This window comes from Drosophila willistoni, unplaced genomic scaffold (genome assembly GCF_018902025.1).
Source record: "Drosophila willistoni isolate 14030-0811.24 unplaced genomic scaffold, UCI_dwil_1.1 Seg846, whole genome shotgun sequence".
NCBI classification, from domain to species: domain Eukaryota; kingdom Metazoa; phylum Arthropoda; class Insecta; order Diptera; family Drosophilidae; genus Drosophila; species Drosophila willistoni.
In genome coordinates this window covers 32,915-45,240 of record NW_025814742.1, presented here as the reverse complement: position 1 = coordinate 45,240, position 12,326 = coordinate 32,915, and the positions used below count along the sequence as shown (strand labels likewise).

Genomic DNA, 12,326 nt, shown 5'->3' with positions numbered 1-12,326 from the left:
AGGAGTTTGCGTTGATCCAGACGGACGGACGGACAGACGGACGGACGGGCGGACGGACGGACATGGCGATTTGAACTCGTCTCGTCGTGCTGATCAAGAATATATAATTAAATATTCGATTTTCTCGATAAGGAAAAAAAAGATATTTTTCGTGAGTTAAGTAACGTACTTTATTATTTGAAAGAAAACTTAGAACTGATTACAAAAATGTCTTATGGTTATATTTATAGCTAAATTTGGGAGCCCTTTGGTGGCGTGGTTGATACTTCGACGATTTGATTGGTCCGATTTTAAGTGCTGAGTTAGCGTTCTCACGCCTTTGGTTGTTAGGGGGACAATTATTATTTCAAGTGTTCAATTGTTTATGTTAGTTTTTATGGATTAGCGTTCATACGCTTTGGTTTTGAGGGGGACAATTATTACTTCAAGTGTTCGATTGTTTATGTTAATTTTTATGGATTAGCGTTCATACGCTTTGGTTTTGAGGGGGACAATTGTTTACGTTATGATTTTTAGGGGCCGAAATATTTATATGTTATTGGGTATTGGAGTCGGATATATGACTCCCCCATCCTAAAGAAAATAGCCTGTCCTCAGGCGGATACATTAGGATATAGCGAGGGGTTTTTCTCAGCTGTAAATATTGGAGTATCAATTTTGTTTATAATTTGGGACTCGATTTTTTCAACAATTGGGGTTTCGGTTATGTCTGTGGGACCACGATTGTTATTTGATCGGAAATGCTTAATAATTAATTTTTGTGGCATTGCCTTAAACTTATAGATTAAGTATGTAATCAAACTTATTATAGTAAGTATAAAAGTGGTTAATGTAATAGTTTGAAATGCAGTATAATATTTCGTATGTTCGTTAATTATCTCTTTTGTTTGGATAAAGGAAATAGGTTCTAGCCTGGTGATATTGTTTGTTACATAAATGCTTTGGCTATAGTCAAGTAATGAATTTATTATTGATATTTCGTTTAGTTGTAAGGCACAATCGTAAATTTTTATTATGTTATTGCCTTCTATTATTAATTCGTTGTTTACGCAATTTTGATTAAGTTTAGTTTTTGGTAGATTCCATGTTACAATTATGTTTGGTTCAATGTAATTAGTTTGAAAATTCTTATATGTCTTAGTGTATTTACAAGTGGTTGGGATTTGATTTAAAATGCCTATTATACATTCGTTAGTTTCTATTTGTTTTGTGTTTTTATTGAACAAAGTCTTGTTATTAAAATAGTATTTATCGTATGAATTTTCTGTCAAAATATTTTTATTCTCGTCTGGATAAGGAAGTATCTCAAAGATAGGGGTTTTTATTACTTCTTGAGGAATGTTTGAAATGATAAATATCTCGTTTGAACTTGGTTTAAGCCAGGTGGAAGTTTTTGTATTCAATAGTTTTTCCGAATTAACATGACTTAAGTGATTATGTTTTAAAAGTTTTGGGTTAAAAATTCCTAATCTAGTGAGCTGCATGCCCATTTCTATGTCTTCAATGTATTCTGTGAAATGCTCAAAATTAAAGATTAGAACTTCTAATCTTACTTCTTTTTCTTTTTCTTCCCTGAGGCTGTTTATTACTTCTAAACCTTTATTAACAGTGTCTATTACGTAATTTAGTTCGTTTGCTTGTACGCTATTGCTTTCAAGATTATTTATTTTTTCTTCTAATTCATCTTTATCTTCCTGATCAAGAGTACCAAAAAGATATTTGTATATTGAACCAATTCCGTTAATTAGTCCTCGTTTGTTACGTTTTACAATGTGTATTCCATTAATTTCCCTACTTAGTTTTTCTGTTAAGTATTGAATATGGATTAGGTTTTTAAATTCTTGTGCTTGTTGCATTAAATTATTATATGTAATGTCTATTAGGGTTAAGTTCACTTTTAAATAATGATATTCAAAGTTTGTCGGTAAGTCCATGGTTCCTGTTTTAAATATTAAGTAACCGTTTGGTGCTTTTACTGGGTTTATGTCAATGGATTGACTGCATGTTGATTTTAATGTTAAGAATAGCATGATGTATAAAAAAGTCATCTTGAGTTGTTGACCTGTAATTAATTAATTGTCGTATTTGCTTTTATTAACTTTCTTTTTCTTCTTGAATTTTGATTTGTAGTGTGTAACTTTTTGTCCTCTATTTCTTTCTTCAAAATGTTTCTCGTCTAACTGATTAATTTCTCCTGTCTTTTTGAATGGATTTGTCGTTTTTGACTTTACTAATGGTGCTTGCTTAAATCTAGTGTCGATTTCGAAGTCGTGTCTATCTTCATTTAAATTGTTTATTTGATGTATTTTTCTTGTTTGGGTATTATAGTCGGGGGATCCTGCATAGATAAAAATGTCCGCTGGTGTTCGGTTAGTTGTTTTATGTCTCGTCTTATGGTTGTATACGTAGAGAATTTTTTCAAATTTAAGTAATTTATCTTCGATGTCATTTTCACTATTTATAATTCTGAGTTTTTCATTTACTGTTTTATGGAATCTTTCTACATCTGAGATGCCGTTTTTACTTGATGTGATTTCTAACTTTACATTTTCTTCTTGTAGCCAATTTTTTAGTGCTATACACAGAAATGCTGAATCTTTGTCTGATTTATTTCTATCGGTTTGCCCATTTCAGTGAATACTTTCATAATTGCTCTCTTGGTTTCTAACCAATCTCTAGACTTTACTTCTACAAGTGTTGCAAATTTCGAGTAAATGTCAATGCATGAGAGGAATTGTAAATTGTCGATCATGTAAAAGTCCATGACGTATTTTTCTCTGATATTAAAAGTTCTGGTGTTATTTCAAAAGTTAGTTTTGTATTTCTATTTTCTGTCTTTGCGATATTGCATACTGAGCATTCATTAATAATGTTTTGAATTAGGTTTTGAAAATCGGGAAAATAATATTTTTCTTTAAACAAATTAATCGTTTTTTCGATTCCTGGATGTAATAATTCTTTATGTTGTTTTAGGATTATTTCTTTAAATTGTGCAAACGTTTGAAGGTCCTCTAACTTAATGCTAGATTTCGAGGTTTTTGTATTTGCGTTTGGTTGTATTATTTCGATAAAAGCTTGTTGGAATATGGGAAAATCTTGTTCATTATGAAAATATAGTACAGTGTTCTTACTGCAAAGATATCTTATGATTATATCCCTTGCGTAAGCATTGGTCATTTCTTTGTATGTTATTTTTATGTTTGTTTTGTAAAAGTAAGTTGTTGTTTCTGCTTTGTTTTCTGAACCTCTAATGAATTCTATTTGTCTGTTGTAATAATTAATGGGTCTTTCTACTATTGGAATGTAGTTTTCATTATCCTCGTGAGCACTATGTATTGTAGCTGCTGTGCTTTCTGTTGATCCTAAAAAGTTTTCATCTATTTTAACTCTGGAAAGGGCATCTGCTACATGATTTTCTTTGCCAGGTAAATATTTAATTTTGTAATCAAACTCATTTAGTCTTACTTTCCATCTTTGAAGTTTCATATTTGGTTCTTTTATATTGTTGAGCCATACTAAAGGCTTATGGTCGCTTAGAATCTCGAACTTTCTACCGAAAAGGTATGGCCTAAAATATTTAGTTGCCCATACAATAGATAGTAATTCCTTTTCTATGGCTGAATAATTTAGTTCGTGTTCGTTAAGTGTTCTACTACCATAAGAAATAGGTCTATGGTCCTGTGAAAGGAACGCACCTAAAGCTATGTTGCTGGCATCTGTGGTTAGGAAAAATGGTTTTTTGAAATCGGGATATGCAAGTATAGGATCATTCATAAGGAGATATTTTAATTTTTCAAAGGATGAAATGTAATTTGGGTCGTTTATATTTATTTTAGCTCCTTTCTTTAATCCTAGAGTTAAAGGTTTTGCAATATGTGCAAAGTTGGGTATAAATTTCCTGAAGAATCCGCATAATCCTAAGAATGATTTAATTTCTTTTGGAGTTTTGGGTATCGGAAAATTTTGAATTGCTTTGACTTTATCTGGGTTAGGTTTTATACCTTCTGTTGTTATTATATGACCAAGGAATGCAGTTTCCCTTTTCATAAATTCGCATTTGTCAAGTTGGAGTTTAAGATTAGCTTCTCTTAGTTTGTTAAATACCTTTCTGAGTGATAGTATGTGTTCCTCCAATGAAGTGGAGTACACAATGATGTCATCCAGATAAACAAGGCAATCCTTATAAATAAGGTCTTCCAAAAGATTATTCATGCATCTCTGGAATGTTGCCGGGGCATTTTTAAGACCAAATGGCATACGTGTGTATTCGTAATGGCCATGTTTAGTTGAGAAAGCTGTTTTTGCAATAGATTCAGGATCCATTTGAATTTGATGAAATCCCTTAGCTAAATCAATGGTGGTAAAGTATTGGCATTTTCCTAGTTTGTCGAGAATTTCGTCCATAACTGGGATTGGAAATTTGTCGTCTATTGTGACTTCATTTAGATTTCGGTAGTCAATGACTAATCTGAATTTTTGTTTCTTGGAAGCATCTCCTTTTTTTGGGACGATCCAAATGGGTGAACAGTAGGGGGAATTCGATTTACGAATGATACCCTGTTCAATCATTTCATTTATTTGTTTGTTGACTTCCATATCAAATGTTTGGGGATATTTGTATGGTCGTTTATAGATTGGGTCCTCATGTTTTGTATGAATAGAGTGCTTTATTGTACTCGTGAAAGTCAAATTTTCACCTTCGCGATACTGAATGTCACTGAATTCGTACAAGACCTTTTTTAATTTTTGAGTTTCTTCGTTGTTTAAATGGTCGAGTCTATACTCATTACTTTCTATTATTTCGTTTTCAATCGCAAAATTTGTTTCCGGGTCCCTTTCTGTGGGTGGGTCCAAAACTTCTATGTTTTGTTCTTCTTCTATTTCTTCAACATCTCTAAAATAAAATGTATAGTTTCCTAATTTTGCGTATTCTTCTTCATAATTTATTTGTGCTTTGCAGGCTTTTAGGAAAGTTCTGCCTATCAACATGTCGTATTTATTTGAAAATTTATGGATATAAAATTTTTGTTCTGTCGGACAAAGTTTGCTGGGTGCAAGGAAAATAATTTCTTTTAGTTCTACTGCTCCTTCAATCATGTGAATTTTGGAATCTCCTAAATAGGTTTTGAAATTAAAAAAGTTTTCGGACATTATATTGATTGAAGAGCCTGAATCGACTACACATCTCAAAGGTTTATTGTTCATCATTATTCTGATGAAGGACTTGTCTCTATCTCTTCTTCCGATTGATCCGAGGCATTCTGATGAAAATTTTCGGATGTATCCATTTTGCTAATTCCACTATTACTTTCTCTTTGCCTTTTTGTAGGCTGGTTTGCTACATTATTCTTTGAATAGTTGTTTTGCTGTTGATTATTCATTGGATTTTGAGCCCTGTCAATATTTAATTTCTGTTGAAATTCTTGGAATAGTTTTTGGTTTGGTATTGTATCTGATTGCTTTGTTTGAGACGGAATTGTACTATTGGGTACAAAAGTTTTTCCACCTTTTTGATTCTGATTTTGGCTTTGATTTGACTTTCTTATTTCTGTTATACTATTTTCGTATAACCCTTCTCTTTGAGCTACTTGCTTCAATTTACTGACTGTGGTTATATCGTATCTAGCTAATGTCATGAATAGTCTATCGGGTAATTTTTTATTTATTACGTCTTTGATGGTGTTATTTAACGCGTTTGTATAGAGCGCGGTGTTATTCGCGTCGTTTTCTAGACTTAATTTGTTTGTTATAATGTAAGACTTATCTTCTAATTCGGTGACGAACTTACGAAGATTTCCTGCGTAGCTGGTGTTGTAGAGGCGTCGCAAAAGTTCCTCACAGGGGGTCTGCGTTTTTAGTTCGTTGATAAGGAGTGTCCTTAGCTCCGGCCAGGTGTTAGATTGTCCAATTTGTGAGAGTCGTTGTGCTTCTCCGGTAAGCTGCATCTCGATAGCACTGAACAGTATGTTGTGCTGCCTTATATCGTTGGTTGGATATAGGTGCATAATAAAATCGATCCTCCTTATAAACGACGTCAGATTTTCTGGAGCTCCATCGTAATTTGCCACCTGTCTTAATGAAGACAGTGCTTGGTTGAGGTGGGCTTCTGTGAGTTCTACAGCCATTTTATATCTTTTAAATTTTTTGATTTTTCTGGATTTTAGTGATGGTTTGTTTTGGTTTTTTTTTTTTTTTTTTTTTTTGTGTTTTAGTGTTGGTTTTTTTTGGTTTTTTTTTTTTTTTTCTGGGTTTTAGTGATGTGTTGTTTTTTTTTTTTTTTTTTTTTTTTTTTTTTTTGGGTTTTAGTGATGTGTTGTTTTGTTGATCTTCTGGGTTTTTTGTGGTGTTTTGTTTTGTTAATTTTCTGGGTTTTGGTTATGTTTTATTTTGGATTTTGGTTTTTTGTTCGCACACAAGTTGGCGGTTTTTGTTCCTCAATTGGATTTAATAGTTGTAACACACAGTTAATATTTTCGCGCACAGTTGGCGTAAATATTTTTCTCTTTGGTTGCAACGCACAGTTGATACTTCCGCGCACAGTTGGCAGAAAATATTTTTCACTGTTGAGCACTACCCGTAAATTCTTGATGTCGGATCGGAAATTTATTTTGTAGTGATTATTCACTAATTCTATGTAACGCACAGATAACAGTTCTACACGTCGCACGGATAGAATAACAGTTCACTACAATAGTTATTCACCAGTTCTATGTAACACACGGATAACGATTCTATATGTAACACGGATAGAATAACTTTTTTTTCCAATCCTACCGACTGCGCCAATTAAATATTCGATTTTCTCGATAAGGAAAAAAAAGATATTTTTCGTGAGTTAAGTAACGTACTTTATTATTTGAAAGAAAACTTAGAACTGATTACAAAAATGTCTTATGGTTATATTTATAGCTAAATTTGGGAGCCCTTTGGTGGCGTGGTTGATACTTCGACGATTTGATTGGTCCGATTTTAAGTGCTGAGTTAGCGTTCTCACGCCTTTGGTTGTTAGGGGGACAATTATTATTTCAAGTGTTCAATTGTTTATGTTAGTTTTTATGGATTAGCGTTCATACGCTTTGGTTTTGAGGGGACAATTATTACTTCAAGTGTTCGATTGTTTATGTTAATTTTTATGGATTAGCGTTCATACGCTTTGGTTTTGAGGGGGACAATTGTTTACGTTATGATTTTTAGGGGCCGAAATATTTATATGTTATTGGGTATTGGAGTCGGATATATGACTATATATACTTTATACGGTCGGAGATGCTTCCTTCCTGGCGTTGCACACTTTTGACCAAAATTAGTATACCCTTTTTGCAAGGGTATAAATAGTTCTTCAACGGTCTGGGCGCTAAGATCTACCAGATTACTTGGCTCAGTCTGTGTCTCAGTACTAACAGTTAATTTTTCGGATGCACTAGAACTGAGGGAGCTGGGTAGTTCTGCACATAGCCTCTGCGGTTTTCCCAAGGTTTAAAATTTTTAAATTTAGGCTTATATACGCATTGATGCGGTACAAGAGAATACTCGTCACAACACAAAATTTATATCACTGCACTGAACTTTATGTAACCACCTTGGTCTTTCTTGTAGCTTGCACTTGCCTTTAGGCTTGAATTATGATGCGACTGTGTTAAATAAGTCAATCAGAATAATTCGACCTCGCAGAAAATGTATGGCCGTTGAATTTTCGTAGCGGCTTACAACATGCTATCAATAATGACAACTATTCACACGCCGAACTGTGCATTTGGCACGTTTTGCAATCGAATAATCGTCTGAAGAGGTGGACCGCTTATTGTCAAACGAAAAGACTTGTAACTCGGACTGTAAGTCTCGTGTGCTGCGAATAGTTCCTGTGTACGCAAGTCGTTGTGATTACAACCGCCGATTTGCGGTCATAGTTTGCTAAATGACCAAGAAGAACCGATGCAGCAATTTGCTCGTGGTTCATGCCACGCCATTTTGTAAGAAGTGACGTCATTAGCCGACTCGCACACACGGCAAGACACTCTTCAGAATTTGGGTGACGTTCAACAAATTCAAAATAGTTGCGGCAGGTGTCTCCGAGTTTTCGTATCTTTGCTCGAAAAGCTGTCTAAACTGTTCCCATGTGATGACTGGGTAGCAAATATTTCAATTTTCATATTCTACAGAAATTTAATCTTTTAAAGTCAGTGTTCCAATTGAGTTCTTTAACAGTATCTGCAGTTCTAGCTTTTGGCCGAAAAGCTTAATTGTGAAGGAGTTTACATCCAGAAAAAGGAAGACACTGGGCCAAACAAGGATTCCTTTACCATCTATTTTTTGTTTCTTCTTCATCTATTCCCACTCCTTCCTTATCTATGTGTTCCTTCTTCCACTCTGTCAAAATACTAACAACTTCCTTTTTTGTCGGCTAACAGAATATCAGAGGCCTTAATAAACTCCTACTAAACTCTTTGTAAACCTATCTGTCACAGTTTTACCCTGTAATTTCAATATTTTTAGACGTGATCGTACTGTTCGTAGAGGTGGTGGAGTTCTTATTGAAGTAGATTCCGCCGTAGTATCGAATTTATATGCATTAACTTTTACTCGTTTTTCCATTTTTGTAATCTGTTCTTACATTCCGCCCCAATGGGAATGGCCAACCTACTTAATACACTTAGAATCTATTAAATTTGTATAAATTGAACTACTCTCTGAAAGAGACTTATTAATTGTCCTTGGTGACTTTAACCTGCCCACTATAACTTGGTCAACACAAAATGGTAGCAAAACGTTGCTGCACTCTGCGTGTCACGATTTTATTGATGGTCTGCTTGCGCTTTCGTTGGCCCAGCTGAATTCGATTTCTAATACGTCTTGCAGATACCTGGATCTGATTTTTACTTCCGATCCAAATTTTTATGAAGCATCTAGAACAAGTTCAAAAGTGTTACCAGAGGATAGATTTCAACCAACTTTAGAGATATCTATTGAGTTTCCCAGCAGCACGCTCATATCCGAGTGTGATTCTACGATACGCACCCGATGTTTTTGGAAGACTGACTATGTCGCACTAAACAACGACTTTCTTATCACCGATTATACTAATTTATACACTTTACGGATATGAATTCCGCCATTTCATTATTTTATACCACTGTAATTTAAATCGTAAATAACTAGGAGTACCCAGTCATTGAAAATTGAATTAAAATGTCTCCTGTGGGGACGCAAAAGTCACCATGGTTTACGCGGAGGGTGTCAAAACTGAAGAATCTTAAGTCTAGGTATTACAAACAGGGACCGAAAAAAAGTAAATACTAGAGGGCCAGGGATAACTTCGACCGCGTCAAAGTTTGTATACCCTTGCAACATTTTTGGTAACTCTTTCCTTACCTATAGCCTACTTGCAAAATTTCAGCTTTGTAGCTCTTACGGTGAGGTTAATGACTTCCTCAAGCAACTTGCCTGCAAAAAAACAATTGACAAGGCTCGTAAGTTGGCGAAGTCTTTAACCCTCTAGGACGTAAGAATGCCTCAAGGCACGTATTTTATTTTTATTTTTAAAAAAATAACTAAGAGCTTTTAGTTAATTTAAAAATTGTTGAACTTTTAAAAATAACTGCCAAAAAGCACTGCCAATGTTGTAAAGCGCTCGATGCTTTTGATAAACATATTATCGAATCATGTGTTACTTCGCGCCAAAAATTTCAGCTTCTGCACATTGTCTTTTGCTGTGTTGATAAAAGTGAATTTATACAACCAATTGAACTCAATATTTTTTTTTTGTGAAAGGTAAGTTAATGTGCTATTTAAATAAAGTTTAATATGTGCGAATATGTTAAAGTTCTGCTTTGTAGCATCGTAAAAGTGATAACTGACTTGAGGCACTTTTGGGGCTCCACGGCAAAATTTGTTGCTAGCAGCTATTTCACAACTGCTTGCACTTCTTGTGTAATTTGTGTGTGATTTTTATTTATTGTTGAATTTTTTTAATAGAGATTGAATAAGGGCTTTGAGAGCTCGCTATAAATGGTCTGATTTGACGGATGAACAACTGCTGGAGTTGTTCGAATCAGTCCCGTCGGATGTGGACATGTCGAGTATTTCGAGTGACGACGAGGATGAAGACGTGGCAGAGGCACTTAACACTGCATTAGTAGATGTCTCTACTGTATCCTTAATGTGCAGTAATATTGAAAACAATGAAAATACTGTGCAGAGCCATGAGCCTTCCCGAAAAACTCGTAAGAGGCCTCGATCACCATTGCCAGTTATTGAAGGAGCAACACCTGTATCTTTACCGTCTTCTGGTGGTTTTAATGGGCTTGGTAAGCAAATCATTACTTTGATTTGTAATACAACTCATTAATTTGTTTATGAATAGGTATCGAATCAATTATAAAGGAACCTAGTAAAGTTATGTGGCGACAGCAATCTATGCAATTGCACATAAACAATGTTGCTTTTCAAGGCGACTCTTCGTTGCCATCCAAAATAACTGATCTGAAAACTCCGTTTCAACTATTATGTTATTTTTTAAACTCGGACATTATAAGTATAATCGTCAAGGAAACAATGCGCGCAGCCTTAAAGGACAATATTGCCAACAAGTTTAAGATAACAACGGAAGATATTCATCACTATATAGGAATTTTAATTTACATATCGCTACCCTAATTTGAAAAGTTACTGGGGGCAAAATGCATTTGCACCCATACAAACCTGTATGACCCGTAGCAAATTTGAAGCAATTAAGAAATACTTCTCATTGTGTGACGAGAGTAAGCGAATCAAAAAGGGTAAGCCTGGCTACGATCCACTATTTCGCACGCGAAGAGCTATTGACATTTTGAATGAAAGATTTGACTCCGTGCCTAAGCAAGCTCGATTATGCGTTGACGAACAAATGTGCAGCACAAAAATGAAGCACCATTTGCGGCAATACATGCCCAATAAACCACACAAGTGGGGTATTAAATTATTTGTCCTATGTGATTCTTTTGGATATGCCTACCGATTTGAAGTATATAGCGGCGCAGGTGATAATGCGATATTACCTGGTTACCCTGATATCGGTGCGTCAGCCAACATAGTTGTACGCTTGACGAAAACTGTTGAAAGTTTCAAACATCATATAATATATTTTGACAATTTTTACACATCGCTGCCTTTGATGGTATACCTTCGGGCAAAAGGGATTTATAGTTTGGGAACGGTTCGGGTAAATCGGATTCCAAACTGCAAGCTCCCAAACGATAGTGCCATCAAGGAAAAGCCAAGAGGTTTTTCAGTTGAGTACGTGGGTTCCTCATATGGAGTGGATGTTAGTAACGTACTGTGGAAAGACAACAAGGCGGTTCGCTTATTATCGACCTATGTGGGCGTTAAGCCGTTTATAAGTTCAAATACTCAAGGAGGAACACCAAAGGCAGCTCGTTACGACAGAAAGTCGAAGCACAATGTAGAAATTGACTGCCCACAAGTTATACGGGAATATAACGCTCATATGGGAGGCGTGGATCTGATGGATGGGCTTATGGGACGATACCATATAAGAAGTAAAACTCACGATGCTGCAACCCGAATTTTCTACCATTTAGTAGATATGGCAACAACAAACGCCTACATCCTATATAGACGAATCCAATAGGAAACCATGAGCAGCGAGAAATTCATTGAACTTCCGGATTTCCGCGAATCTATTGCTGCGGGTCTAGTGGGCTACCAGTCAAAAAACTTGCCAGGTCGTCCACTCATGAAGAACAATTTACCTTCACCATCTTCATCTTTGTCTGCGCGATCAAGTCGGTCGCCATCACAGACTTTGCTGTCGCCAATTTCTCGGCATCCATTGCAGTCACAACTCAAACAAGGCCAAAAATCAAATCACAGGAAAAAAAAGTTGCAAGCACTGCAAAACTTCCCAAACGCAGTGCATTTGCACAAAATGCAACCTGCATTTATGCTGCTCGGCCAACAAAAATTGTTTTGCTGAGTATCATAGAAACAAAAAAATTATTTAATCAAATAAAATAAAACAAAAATTAAAAAAAAAATTCAATTTATTTGGAAACTACTTTTTTACCCTCAAAGCCCCAAGCATGCCTTGAGGCACTTATTTATGTTTTCTCACCTTCCAGGTAAACGAAAGCTTCTATATTTTTTCTGAGTTCATATTTAAGCTCAGCAGCCCCTATTTACTTAAAAAAAAATTATTCGAATTAACTTCTGCTTTTACTTTAGAAAGTAGTCTTAGAGGGTTAAGAACGACAGCATTCAGGTATGTAATCATAGGTTAACCATTTGTCCATTTGGAGAAAATAACAAAAAACCAGAGGGCCGGGGCTAAC

General features: G+C 35.2%; 1 protein-coding gene across 1 annotated transcript; it reads left to right on the top strand.

The window, feature by feature from the left end:
• Nucleotides 1-9,990: 9,990 nt before the first annotated feature.
• On the top strand, nt 9,991-10,653 carry LOC124462031. Its single transcript, XM_047013427.1, has 2 exons — nt 9,991-10,304; nt 10,361-10,653. The coding sequence occupies exons 1-2, from the start codon at nt 10,070-10,072 to the stop codon at nt 10,651-10,653; spliced, it is 528 nt and encodes a 175-aa protein (XP_046869383.1). The 5' UTR covers nt 9,991-10,069.
• The last annotated feature ends 1,673 nt before the right edge of the window (nt 10,654-12,326 follow it).